The 15,307-nt window shown below is 44.5% G+C and overlaps 1 protein-coding gene across 4 annotated transcripts in view; it reads right to left on the minus strand.

The window, feature by feature from the left end:
* The window catches only part of LOC144785896 (metalloproteinase inhibitor 1-like), a 260,665-nt gene that overhangs the window by 173,893 nt on the left and 71,465 nt on the right, over nt 1–15,307 (minus strand). For all 4 annotated transcript variants that reach the window (XM_078664768.1, XM_078664769.1, XM_078664767.1 and 1 more), the window contains one exon: nt 13,106–13,220. In XM_078664768.1, the coding sequence (XP_078520894.1) occupies nt 13,106–13,220 (115 nt within the window). The remainder of the gene's footprint in view (nt 1–13,105; nt 13,221–15,307) is intronic.

Here is a 15,307-nt window from a genome sequence, read left to right on the forward strand (position 1 = left end):
AGTGAGGAAATGTTTATTTTTTGGGATGTGGAAATTAGGATACAGAACAATGCCATGTGTGCCACCTTATACCGTAAAGACACGGCTGGCAACACATTATTACACTCATCCAGTGCACATCCCCACCAATTAATAGACAGCATACCCTATGGGGAAATGCTTTGTATAAGAAGGATTTGTAGCAATCAATCAGAATGTGAGAAAAAGCAAAATGAGAGTAAAGCTTGATTTCTGGAAAGGGGATACAAGACGAAGGTAGTGGACAAAGCCATGATAAAATCAAGAGAAAAGCCCAACGAAGAATTATTGAGTTGTAAATATAAATCAAAGAAACCAGTGGGATCACTAAATGAACCTATGCGACTCATTATGTCATTCTCAAGGCAGCAAAAACAAATCAGGGAAATAATGAGACATAGCTGGTTCATAATCACAGATGATCCAGTTATAGGAGATAGTCTAACTAAAAAACCAGCCATAACATATAGGAAAACTGCAACTCTGGGCAAGGCTCTGGTCTGTAACAATCCAGTAGCCCACAACATTGGTTCTTGGCTGTCTGCCAGAAAAGGGTTTTACAAATGCAGTAGCTGTAAAGCATGCAAGTTCGGTACTAAAAGAACATAATATTTCACAGCTTTTAGCAATGTACCCGGACCAATTACTCAGCATTTCACCTGCAAAACAGAATATTTGGTCTACGTTTTAAGAATGTAGCTGCAGGTTAAAATATGTTGGTAGTACCAAACTAGCGGTACATAGGAGAATCCTACAAAATATGGGTATGCATGATAGAAACTCCAGGTTATATTTATTCATCACTTGCACTTTACACATAGGAAGGAATTTAGGGCCTTGCATATTTGCACATGCACTTGGGTAATTTTTGTTTCTTTTTATGGTACACATATTTTGAGAATAAACATTTTAGGTATCAGGACAAAGGAGTAATAACATATACCCAATAGAAATAACTTGAACATTCTGTTCAGTATGCATTTAAGCTATGAATGTTTGGTAAAAACCGGGAAGATAAAGCGCCTAATTTAAATATATGTCGCAATGCAATGTTTCATAAAAAGGCTGTTCGAGAAAGCAGACAATATGCATTTAAGCATACAATAACAAAACGATTGAGACAATGTTACACAGGTACAATTGACTGAAGTATTTTTACTATGGCCATAATGAAATGTTACTGCACTTGCACTTTAAATTCAGTAAAGTGAATCCCTGACGCTGTCATGTGATCAAGGCAGGTGACTGCCGAAAACGCGTTATGGTGAGAACTGTTGATGCGGTGAATAAAGAATAATTGCACTTACTTGTGGGTCTGCTCTCGTTTTTTGGTAGAAGTCGACATCCGAATGGAGTACACGCAATGAGGATATATATATATATATATATATATATATATATATATATATATATATATATATATATATATATTCTACCTAGCCCAACCTTTTGCATCCTAAGTTGAGCCCCTCTTACCATTCTGTCAATGTAATATTTATCAATTACCTTTAAAAACATTTCCAGCTCCTCACCACTGAATTTCGGATTGGAATTTGCATTTCCTTGCCACCCTACCTGCAAGGACAGTGCCTGGGCCATTTCTTTTCTGTTATGACAATGATACATACTCACACTTTACCAGAACCCATGACAGCATCACAGATGCTTCAGGTGAAAGGACGGTGCTGCATGCATGTTGCAAAAACATTAATAGCATCCCCGCCTAGCTTTGGTGTTGTTATACCATCCTCCTCGCTAAGCAGTCAGGCACATCTCACACCAAATATTTCAAGAGCACTGGGGTAATGGGCACCATTATTGCAAACACCTAAATATCCAACCCTCCCCATCCCTCCAGCACGTGCAGACTCAGTGGTAGAACTCGTTTAGAGTTCCTCCTAACAAAACTTTACCCACTCAAATTCCCAAACAAGGGATTTGAATACATTTTTCAAGTATCCCAAAAAGGAAGCCTTTGTTAAACTTAGTTATAAAATTATAAGTACACCCTCTCTGACAGAGAAATTAACCCATTGTCAATTTCTGCTGGGAAACCCCTGTACGACCAGGCTGGAGGTAACTTTATTCCTACCTTTAATATGAGGGAGAATCTATATACCAAAACATTCACACCAGAATGCTGCTACTGTGCGCCTGACGTCACACGCCGACAGGAGAGAGCCCGCTGCGGACCGCGGAGCCGGTAAACGAGAAACTTTCAACGAACCGCGGGCTGTCAGTGAGCCGCTGGTCCGAGCGGCGGCTCCAGGCTAATCACGCCGCTCCAGCCGCCTCAGCCCGCCCCAGCCTGTCCTGGTCCCGGCCTGCCCACCCTGGAAAAGTGACTACAACGCCGAGGGTAGTCAGGAGCTGCGGGCGCAGGGGCTACAGGGCTGTTCTGATCAAAGCCCAGTTCTCAGCCTGTCCTCTACCTATGCCTCTCCCTACGCCAGGGGCAAAAAAAGGCAGGAAAAAAGGCTGAGAGCATCGGAAGGCTGAAAGAATCGAGAGACCAAGTGAGCGAGCAAGGAGTAAGCGAGGAGTGAGTCCGGACGAGCGAGGAGCATGGAGCAGAGAGGTGAGCGGGGGCTGCGGGGGCAGTTGCTTTGCTGTCTTCGCCGGTGTCACCTGGGGGCTCTTCGCCACTCTTCTCTGCTCGCTACAAGCCCCGCAATTCAGGTCCCTCTGCTCATTTGCCCGGTACCGAGGAGAAGAAGAGAAGAGGCGGAGCTGGGGTAAAAAGTGAGGCTGCACACCTGGAATCCTTTATACCTATCATCCCCACTCACCTTAATCGATCATCCACCATCGGCGAGGCACAAGGTCTCCCGGGGGAAGGCGAACCTACAAGCGCGAGCACGGCTGCCAGTAGAGGCGGCCGCTAAGTAAGAGCCTGGGGGGTCTGACAGGCAGTCCGACTAGGTCTGACTGACCTACGGCCCCTTGCGCGCTCTGCTCCGCACAGCTTAAAACGCAGCCAGCTCACATCCAGCCAACTTACGGACAGAAAACTAGCGAGCCAACCATCATCGCCACTAACGACATGAGGTCAGGTAAGGCCAGGGAGCCCCTGGAAGTCAAACCAAAGCCCACAGCAAAAACGAACAAAAAACAGGGAAATGGGAAAGAAAAAGAAAAGGAAAATGAGCACAAACTCGACTACCAGCACGGAGCTGAACCTCTCAACATCAGAGCAGGCACTGGGGCTGAGCTATAATACAACAGAGCAAGGATCCCTAATGGTCCTGATACCAGAGACCGTAGTAAGCGCATCACAAACTGCTAACAAACTCTATCAGCCCAAAATATACACAAAGTTTGAATTCCTAAAGGACGCGGGCGCAGCGATATTCTCGAGTAACAGGCACCTGTCCGGACTGCAAACACCACTGCTTCCCACTGTCTTGGGATTAGCACGCTCTTCGCCACCACTGCTTGTACCCGAAGGCCCGTTGGCACAAGGGGGCCCTTCGTCGGATCCTGCGCAGGGCAGCACCTCGGGGCACGGGAATGCTAGCACTCCTTTGGAGAACTCAAGCGAAAGAGGGAAGCCTTCTAACTCCGCTGTCTATAACCAGAAGATTCTGCACGCACACCCAGCTGGCTTGGTCCTTTGCAGCCGGGAAAACATCTTATCACCCCCACTAGATGACCTTAAAGTCAACCTGAATGAGAAACTCATTTTAGTCCAAATACCAGCCGACAAACTAGACAGCTGCCCCACTGAAAGGGATCCTGGGGCAGGCCTACAGACATCAGCACCGGTTCCAGCAAAAGAAACCGCACCATGTCCGGAGCTGGACTTGCAATCGAAGAGACATACTCATAGTACACCCATCAAGTCTCACGCAACAGCTGAACGCGCTCTATCAACCACAGATCAGGAAACGCACAACTCAGCAAGAAGCGCCTCTGGAGGGAGGCTGCAAGTTCTCACGACTCCAGTAGCAAAGCCGAAGCAAGAGCACTAGTGTCCTATCTCAACACACAAGAATGGGAAGATATGCTAGCCACTCACACACCTGATCCCAAAGGGACTCATGCCCCTGACTCACCTTTGGCAGCCAAAAACCTAAACATGCCCGGCAACGACTTTAAAGAGAATGAGCGGAGAAAGGAACAAAGCATCGGAACGTGGAATTCACTGCTAAATACAATCCAACTAGCAGTAGATACCCTGCAATACCAATCAGAAAAAATTGAGCTTCAACTTATCCTTCTCAATACACTGGCAGTCTTTAGAGCTGGCATCGACGACAAGCTAGGCAATCTAAACAACCTGATTCTGAGAGCACAATCAAACACCTATCTGAGCTGCAATTGCAGTCAGGCATTAGACAAAGTAGCCTCACTGCCCTCAATGCTAGCTGACCTAATAGGAGATATAAAGACTCTACATAGAGGATACGCAATTAAAGAAATGGGCACCACTAACCCTGAAGCAGGAGACATCAGGAGTGAAGCATCCAGAACCGCAGCAGAGCCAACCACCCATTCCGCACCCGCAAACGAAGAGACAACCCTAACGGGACAGGAGCTCTCGCAAAAACTCAACGCCAAACAGCGACGTCAACAAAAAAGAAAAGGGCGTAAGCAAATAACTGAAACATCCACGTCTAAATACTTCCCCATCTTCTATGACACAAAGGAGAGATCTTGGGATAACACAAACAATGCTAACCCCACAGATAGCGAATACCACTTGCCCCTAGGCACAAATCAGCAGCAGCACAAAACAAACAGTAGCCAGCCGAAACAAAAAGGGCAAGGGTCCCAAGGACCACGGGTAAGAGACCAATCGGAACAAATAGTCGGAGTAAGAGAGGCGGCAGCAAAGATCAATCACCTTATACTGCCAAACTGTGCCAGGAACAAGACAGCAAGGGCCTCTGAGGATCAAGCGGGAGTCTCAACACTGCAAAGCAAGGAGCCTCCTCTCCAAACGGAAAGGGGAACATCAGAACTAACTATCAATCAAGACTCACCACCAATAAATGTTAGCAACCACCCTCTCATGTTAAATGCTGAGGTGGAGGACAGAAACGGAAAACTTGGACCATCGCTAAGCCAAATTTACGGAGCCCATGTCACAGACACATCGGACTTCACTAATCACCCTGTTTCAAATCAAACTGAGCGTCCCCAAGCAAAACAACCATCTGAAACACGAATAATATCAAAGCAAATGACTTCATTCAAAGCATCAACCATCACCGCCAACATGCCAGGTGAAGGCTCAACCTCTGTACCTCGCGAAACTCATATAGGCCATGCACCACTAGCTCAAGTACATCACTCACAATACAAGGAGGTAGGAAGCACCAAACAAACAACAGAGATGTTGGTCTTTTTTCCGGAATATAAGTCACAAGGGCACCATGACACGCTCAACCATGGCAACATTCTTAAACTAATGGAACATATTCCCAGCCTGGAGGGGATAAGTACTAAGGACTTAATCTTGGTTGAATTCTTGCCTGCCGCCAATCCAAATAGCCCGGAGGGGACCAAGACCACCTGGTCTTCCAACAATGTCGCAGAGTCTATTGCAGCAGAAGCAGAGCAATTTAAGATCTGGGGCATCAAGGTAGACCCCATACTAAAACCATCCTACCCCTCACCCCTTCAGAGGAGGACAAGCTCAAAATTGGAGGCAAGACAGGCAAACACCCTTAGCGTCCTTAAAGGCGCCTTGGGAAGCTCGCCCAAAAAAAGAGAGAACATACACTGGCAGCGTCCGGAAGACAGGCCGAGAGCGGAAGTGGGCTCTGAACTAGCACTCACATCAAGCGGGAGAAGTCCAGTGCAAAAGCACCTTCAGATCCGCACTCTCATCATGACTAAGCCCCTGAGAGGAATTCCGCCAATTAAAAATACACGCGGCCCTCGGGGATGGACAGAAGCGAGCTCAGGGGGGGGGGGGGCGCTACATCAAAATCGAGCACTAACAAGAGAAATTCTCTCTCGAACGATCTTCATACGTCCTGAAGAGGACTGATGCCACCAACAAATGAGAGATGGCATAAAAGGCAGTGTACCATCCATAGGCAGTTGTTCTTGGAATATAAACGGCCTAATCTAAAAAATGGATGACCCAGACTTCCAAAAGTACATTTCTCTATTTGATATAGTAATGCTGCAGGAAACCTGGCTCACATCTACACAACACATCACGGGCTTCACTGGCTTTTCAACAGCAGCAGTTAGAACCAAAATTTTTGGCCACCAGTCAGGAGGCCTGGCTACATATATATCCAACGCAACAATATCGTCGGCAGTTCTCATGAACTCGTCCACATCCTCAACCTTAACAGTAAAAATAAAACTGAAGCTCTGTAACAAAGAAGAAGAGATATGCCTTGTCAATGCATATGTCCACACTAAACACAGAGGTAATGACTCCAACACAATTTCTAATCAACTCACGGAGTATATCTCCCAGATGGAAAAGCCACTCTTTCTCCTGTCAGGGGACTTCAACCAAAACCTCCTTGGCTCATCAGCAGAGGAAGAGGTCCTGGCTCTGAATAAAATTTACACCATACCACCACAAAACTCCCTGCAAAACAGGAGAAAGCACCAATACAATTCCTTTCTCAAAGACTTAGAACATCTAAATCTCCGGGCATTAAATGGTAGATTATTGACAGATCGTCCTCCAGTAGAAACATTCTACTCACAAACAGCCAGCTCCATCTTGGACTATACATTTGTCAGTCTGGCACTCTTCCCCTACATCTTGGAATTCAGAACGGGGGACAAGGGAGAAGTCCACCGTCCCCAGGAATGCCATCTGACATTAAAGCCGCCTATTACAATCAGGCCAGACAAAACGTTAGGGGCGATCTATACCATCAATCAAATGCACACCAACTAACCTAACAACTCTGGCCGATACTGCCCTTCAACGATATAACACGCACAAACCAAATTCAGCTGGGCATATCCCACACTGGGAGCAATACACAGGATCTTTGCTAAAAGAACTGGCAACCAAGACCCCGGCAAAAATTAACTTGCACAATGTGAGCAGTAAAACCAATTCAACAAAAGGACCGAGAGCAGAATTAAGGCAGCACAAAAGATTAGTAAATTTGACCTTACGAATGCTAAGATAAGCCCCCGACAACGCACAGCTTCGGACAGTGTTGAAGAAACAAAGAACTGAGCTCAAAAGCATAAAATGGAACATAAAGAAAGACGCTGAAAATGAGACATGGGCAAAATTATTACACAACAGTAAAAGTAGTAACAGCGCACGCTTTTGGCAATCAGCAAACAGGATCCTACGACCACAGCAAAAAGAACTAGGCTCGCACATTCTGGGAGAGTCATGGATCAACTACCTCTCTAGTCACTTCAATGACCAGCCGGAATACACAGGAGCGCAAAAAACGAAGACCACAGAGACTAACTCCACAAGGTTCGCGCTGAAGGCCCTGACCAAGAGAGAGCAAAGCCTACCCAAAAACATCTCGGATACAACAGCCGGCCAGCAAATAGCAATCATAAAAAAACAGATTCGCAAGGGCAGGAAGGAAGGTGCTCCGGGTCCAAACGGTATTCCGCCAGCCCTATTTAAGGAAAAGATCACAGAATGGGCTACCAACATGCAACCGCTATTCTCGGAAGTAAGACTCTTAAACAAAATCCCAGAATCTTGGAGAGGGTCGACGATTGTCCCCATATTAAAAAAAGGCACCAAAACGGACCCTAACAACTACTGACTAGTAGCCCTCCTCGATAATGAGGCAAAATATTTTGCGGGAACTCTCTTAGAGGAAATTGCGCTATGGGCGGATTCAAATCAGATCATACCATTGAACCAGACCGGTTTCCGGAAAAATACTGCAACAGCTACCAATATTCTGGCCATCTCTCTAATGATCGATGCAGCAAAAACGAAAAAACTGCCGCTGCATATGTGCTACATCGATTTCAGTGCAGCGTTTGATAACATCGAGAGAGGCAGACTTTGGGGGAAACTGGCACAATGGGGAATACCGCAGCCGATTGTAAGCATGCTGAAGCTTCTACACTCTGATACCTGGGTGCAGGTGAAGCCAGGAGGCGGCACACACCTGTCATCTAAAGTTCGTACCACCAAAGGCCTGAAGCAAGGGTGCGTGCTTGCCCCAATACTATTCAATCTGTTTATGGCAGATTTATCAGACTCACGCAACACATGCAACTCCCATTCCCCGACGCAGGGGGGGAAAACCTTGAGCAACCTGCTGTATGCGGACGACGTTGTGCTACTTAGCCATACCTACATTGGCTTCCAGCAGCTTCTGATCCAAATGCACAGCTACGCCACGGAAAACAAACTTAAAATAAATCTGAGCAAGACACGCACCATGTCGATCAACACCAAGAAGAAGCCTCAGAAGTCATGGGCACTAGGCGGTCAAAAAATAGAGTCGGCACTTGTTTACAAATACCTGGGAGTTCTCTTTGACAGAGATGGCACCTTTGCACAACAAAAGCAGGAAGCAAAAAGGAGAGGGGCGTGCATCGCCGTTACACTAAAAAATATAGCCAATCAACTGATGGGGCCAATTCTAACCCCCTATCTAAGAGTTATCCAGGCTAAGCTACTCCCCTCTATCTGTTATGGCAGCGAGGCGCTTCATGGGAGAGACTCCAAGAACCTGGACACAATCCAGACAAAAGCCTATAGAACAATGTTTTCCCTTCCGTCCTACACATCGCCGACCCAACTTAGGCTGGAATTTGGATTGCAAAAGCAAACCCTTGCCAGACAGGGAGCGTACATCAACTGCTGCCACAAACTCCGTTCGGCCCCCACCAAAACTCTAAACTCGCTGCTATGGCAAGACATTCAAAATAGGGACAGCTCTGGTAGCTACTAATCTAACTGTGATTTGGGACATGCAACTCGGCACAACCCATTCAAAAAACTAGTCTGGAAAACTGTTAAAACACTATCCTTACTAGAGGACAAGGCCACATTCGCCAAAAGAAACCATGCCTGGATGTCATTAAACTCTTATAAAACGCTGACACCACAACCTTACTTCAGCCAGGGTTATCCTAAGACAACAAAACTGAAGTTCTTGAAATACAGACTAGGGGTTCTGCCCAGCAGAGTGTATCTTCCACCATGGCTCAGGAGTAATTGCCACGAGGTTTGTCCGTTTTGTAACACAGACAAGGGCGATATACTTCATCTGACCTGCCTTTGCGAAGAGCTACGGCCAGCCCGTCAACAGCTCTTAAAGGCCCAGCTTAAGCAGCTAGGGACTTGCACGAGAAGGCAAGCGGTCCTCGCCTGCCTGAACCCTTCGAACACAAAACTGAATTGCAGATACGTTAAGTTCCTTGCAATGATTGAGCAAAAACTGTCAAAATAAAAAACTTCCGATCATTGACACAGACAACATGTAGGCGGCCTACAGGACTCACGGGAATACGCTTCCCCGCTATAAAGTAAATTGCTCCTGGCTAATCAGACTGGGTTCCTCTGTGCATGCTTTTTAATGACGATAACAATGTACAAATTTTAATGATATTTTAAAGTCCATTTTCTACTGTTTTGTACTACGATTTGCACTGGTTTTAATTAACTATGCACAATAAACTTACCATTACCATTACCACACCAGAATTCAAGAGAGCAATACACAAGTCATTTACTGAATTGCCTGTCTCCCTTTTTACTGTTTGAGCACTCTAGGACCTCAGTGCAGTGCTGAATCTGCCCTTAAAAAAACATAAAATATGGTCACCCATCTAGTGATGTTAATACCGATGGCTTCAATAACCATGCCATCAGGACCACTGGTCTTGTCCCTTCTAATGATTAAATCATTTCCCTGATCTCTAATTGTTTGTACTCTGCAGGAATTAAGCAGAGGTAGGGAAATGTGTCAAATCTTAACCAGAGGCTTATCAAATTGTATTAACACCATCTTTGCCAAAACCTTTTGCCATCATAGACTAGAATGTTTCATTATCAATCTCAACTATTACCAAGTGCATTACCCAGCTTATTGCCTTATGGGCTAAGGGTTTGTTGTTCAAGATAAATTTCATATAGCCAGATTTAGCCTTTGCAATCCGTTTCAATTTCTGGGTCCCAAAGGAATTCCATCTGATCTTGACTATCAAATGCTTCAGAGCATGTCTGACCTTTTTATACTCATGGTCAGAATATCAGAAATCTAAATGTCATTGCAAACAATGTTATTTATTAAAGATGGAAGTACTCTCATTTTGTTATGGAGAGCATGTGTTAACTATGTCACATAAGGCCATAATAGCATCATTAGATACCTTACAATTACTTATTGTCCTCTCTCTCTCTCTATGAAGGGTGGGAGTGGTAGATCTTATACATTTGTTTGCATACCCTATAAGGTGAATGTGTACTGGTCCATGTTGAGTTCTTTTGCACAATATACCCATTGAGGAGGTTAGGCCATGGTAGTTCAGTTCATGAGGTTAGTGCAATTTCTAGATGTATGGATCTCTATTGGCTCGATGCTAAAGCTGTCTATGCACTTTGATTCTTATGTTTTTTATAGGTAGAATCTTTTTTCAAGAACATATCATGATGTTGTGCCTAGCTATAGTTTCTTGCTTCTGGTTTGCCTATTTTCTACATGTTTCTGTTACTAGGGCGGCAATGTCTCAAAGGGTTGTGTTCCTGCCTCTATGGTCAAGGTCGGGTTCAGGGAGGACCTGGCTTGGTAGTTCAGACTGGACTGTTCCTAACAGGGTCAAGGTTATAGGCATAGACTAAGCTCGCTGACAGACCTGAAGAGTTCCTTACCGATAGCATTGACTCAAAAACTACCAACAATGAGTCAAAGGGGTAAAGGGTGAGGGACGGTTAAATGGGAACCAACAAATCAAGAAAAGAATGAGGAATGGTTTCCTAAGAAAACACGACATGTACGCATGACACTTCTACATCCAAGATGCGGACAATTGTAGTGCAAAGTGAAGAGCCCGTACATCACAGAAATGACTCTCAAGTATCACAAGGTGCCATTTTTACAGGTCTCAGGTTATCAACGTCAGCAGTCATCTTGGAAAGTCTTTTCTTCCATACGTCCTTCCATTGTCCAACTACACCATATCAACTCTTCCAGGTGTAAACTTTCTTATGGCTCAGGACACTATGTCTAGTGAACTCCACAGCTACATTATCTGTTTTCCTAGTTGCACCACCCTCGCAGAAATGCTCTGTGGGCTGTGTGGGGCTGCAGTTAAACTGAACATCCATACGCAGTGATGGTGCAGTAAGTCCTTGCAGATGTGGGTAACCCAAACCCTGCATATTTGAAACACTGTGACCTGAGAAGAGCCCTGAAGGACTGGACCTGCCCCCTCTTGTACCAAGGACAAAGAATTGACTCCAGTGGAGAGATGGCTGACCTTTTGTGTAAGCTGTTAGGCCAAAACAAGAATCAAGAGCCTTTTTTCCTGAAATGCCAATAACAACTGGACCTGAGCTGAACATTGCTGGTGGCCTTGGCTGCAGTGAGTCTTGACCCCCAGGTGCTGTTTGATGTCCTGGGGCCTATGGCTGTATCAAACTGAACTTATTTCACTGCTGAAATCATGAGATTTAGAAACGTTTTGGACTTTCAGACCTCAAGGAGACTGGGAGAAGCCTCCACTGCGAACCGCCAGAGGCGCGACCTCACTGGGCTAAACAAACAAGTTTCTTCGACTCAGAGATTCTCTGCAGCAGCAAATGCAATTTAGCAGGCCCTTATCAAGGAGGTATTCAGCTTTGTGGAAATCATTGTCGGATACAACCTGCCACCTTGTCCTGCTGGAGGATTCCGAGCTCCAAAAAGAAGACTAGGTCCGAAGGTAAAAATCTTGACATGCAAAGGCGCTTAAAGTTTCCGGCCAACAAGAGCACTTCCATGGGAGCAAATTATGAACTTTATCCTCTCTGAACTTTTCCTGCCAAATCCAACAGCACAGCGGGACCTTGTCAAATGCCTACCCGAATGTGTGTGGACTTTGCTGCATACCGCGTGCTAGGTTTCTTGAATGAAGGATTTTGACTTCCATTTTTGAGACCATGCCCCAAGGTGAAACCTCCAACTGGAATGACCGTGGTTGGTGTCTCTGATTCACACTACATCGTAGTCAGCCTGAAATTGCACCTAGGTCCCGTTCTACCGTGACAGCTGACTACCATTGACACTTAGCACTTTTTGGCACCATTATCCCATAACTCTATACAATTTCATAACTCCAGTTCCACATATTGCATATTTACTATTTTGAAATAATACTATTCAATAAATCTTACTTTATTTGTCTATTCCACTTAGGGTTTTGTATTGCATTTTTTTTTTACTTTGTTACTTTTTTAGTACTGCATAAATATTTTACACATGGCCCTAAGGTAAGCCTGTTAGCTCTGAGCCTTATCTATCAGGGGGTTGAGCTTGGCCTAATTATGTAACTTTGAGGGTTCCCCCTAACAGGAGTTGTGATTGTTCCTTGGGGTGGGCAGTCCCAGACTCAAAATTATAATCCAATTTCTTACAGTTGTTAATGCCACAAAACCCCAAGGTGCTATTTGGGAAAGAGTTTTCTATTTTGCATATGAGAGAATAATAATAGACCATGGGCTGGAAACAACAAAACGAAAAATCAGTACATACTCTGAGACAGTGCATGAGGGTAGCACTGATATGCAGTTGCAAAATAATAGCAATTTGCTGTTAGCAATACATTAGGTAAAAAATTCAGACAGTTGTAGCAATAACATATGGAGCAGAAATGTGGGGATGTATTAACCCCATCCATAACAATAAAAGCCAAGCAACATGCCACTGAACTGCATGTGTCCTCCAGCAGAATGAAGGAATCCAAAAGAAGTGAGTTGAGAGATAACCTTCAGAATTGTTCACAAGATACCAATATGGAAGAGGAATCTGATGTGAAGGCCACTCCATTTCTTGCATTAATTTTGGGTTATGTCTATGTCTGTTTTGTCAATTCAGTCCCATGTGTTCTACATCCATCTATTACTAGAAATGGGTGCTTCATATCTAACCCAAATGTGCATACAATATAATTCGAAAGGTCTTACCTGTTATCAAGTACTCCTTATTGTAATTCCTCCGCCTGATGAAATATCCACAGAGGCGTAGTGTTGAGGTGTAGACATATTTCAGCTGCTTTAACTTAGAGGAACCCTTGAGCACCTGCAGAGGTCGTTGAAATAGACTGTTGAATTGGATTGCCTTTCAATACGTTCACATATCTATCAGCATTACTCTGAACGTTCTTCCGATGCTTTTGCTCCCCTTCACCTTAGTCAGAAAGAAGAGTCTAATACAAGCAGATGGTGATTGAGTTTTCTCAAATGAAGTGTAATGCTTAGAACACAGCCAAACAGAAAACAGACAAACATGACCTTCTGCTCAGTATTTTTTCTGTGTTCATCGACCTTAACATTTAAGCCATATTATTGTATACTTGTCTACAGTTCTGTCAATTTGAAAGGTGCAATGAGATAATATGGCACACACCACAAACGTTATTTATTTATGTATGAATTGATTTATTCATGTTTGAATATGTTGGCAAATTGGTAAAACGAACATCAAACCAACTGATCCAGATACACAAATATATACACTTTTAAAAATCTAAATAAAGATAACCATTATAAACTTTATTAAATTCCACCTCTGCAACAGTAATAAATAGATTAATATAGCATTTTTCCTTTGGTCCTAGCAGCTTCCTTTTTAAGTAGGCATGACTCTATGATGAAGCCCAGATAATGTCCTTGAGTACTGAGGCTGCCACCATATCCAATGAAAAACTCCGAACTCATCCAAAATTTACAAGATACAAATTCAGAGAGGAGAAAAATTAAAATGTATAAATTGTAATCCAGATACAATATCTTTAGTATTGTGGCTGTTGAACAAATGTCTAATAAATATTGTCTCACAGCTGAATCAGATAAAAAAAACTCCTACAGTGTCTCAAATGCTTATCAATAGCTACATATTAAAGTGCTTATTTTTTCAATTTTATGAGACAATTAAATTATACAACATAAATACTCAGAAAATGTGTGGACTCCTCAACAGATTTACAAAAAAATTATATTTAAGGTACTGTACTATACATGTTATAACCATGTTTTGAAAAAATCACCTACTTTTAAACATGGGGGCATAATTAACCCGTTTACCACTGCCGCGATTTCGCGGCAGTGCGGCACTTCCGCAAAACGGGCGGGGCCGCGTCGGCAATTGGCTGACGGCAGTACTGGGGCGGTAGTGCTGCCGTCGGAATATTGGCCGACGGCAGCCCGGAAGGGGTTAAAAGAGACGTCACATTTTTTGATGCTCCAGTGGTTCAGGCCTCTCAATACTATTTATGCGGTGATGCAAAGCTACCCTGTGTGGCTTTGGGCCTCACAGATATGGAGTAAGGCAAGGCAGCACAAATCACTGCCTTGCATTACTGTGCTTCACGGAGGCGTTTCATGGGTATTGCAATGGGTATTCCCATGCAACACCCATGGATTTTGATACCGCAAAATTACGTAAACCTGGGGCAGCGCCAAAACCTTACACGTCCCCAGGGCAGGCATGAGGGGAAGAAATGTTTTCATTCTTTCTCGTTTCTTCCCCTTTCTGCAGTACACATAGAAAGAGGAAAATGCCTCCGTGGATTGTAATTATGCAAGAGGTTACCCCTTCCCCTAATTATTGGCCCATGGACCCCCTTGAATGCACTTCCTCTAAACAATTCACAGAGTCACTCCAATCTTTGAATTTTGTTCCCCACATCCAAGTTCCGACACATACACATGGACACGTGCTAGACCAAGTTCGGTCCCTTAACAGTTCTGTCTCGTCCATATCTGTGTCCCCATGCCCATGGTCTGACCACGCCCTTATTTCTTTTTCTCTCCACCTTAACCCTGTAACCAAGGTCCCGCTCGCAAAAAAACCCTGGGCGCGGAACTTGAACCGTGTTGACCTCCCCTCGTTATCCTCTTCTCTCCTTGACTCCTCACCCAACCTGGCGGGCCTATCCTCTTCGCTGCAAGCCACCGCCATTGACACCTGGCTCGCTGGAGGCTGCGACTTAGTAGCCCCCCTATGTAGGATCTCAACCAGAAGACCTAAGGAGTCAAACCGGTGGTTCAGTGAAGATTTAAAGGATAAAAAGTTGACCCTCCGGCGAGCTGAGAGGCAATGGAGAAAGGGCTACTGCCCCTTACTGAAAACCCATTATTTTACACTATTAAGGGACTATAAAAAAG

Source organism: Lissotriton helveticus, chromosome 10, assembly GCF_964261635.1.
Source record: "Lissotriton helveticus chromosome 10, aLisHel1.1, whole genome shotgun sequence".
Taxonomy (NCBI): Eukaryota; Metazoa; Chordata; class Amphibia; order Caudata; family Salamandridae; genus Lissotriton; species Lissotriton helveticus.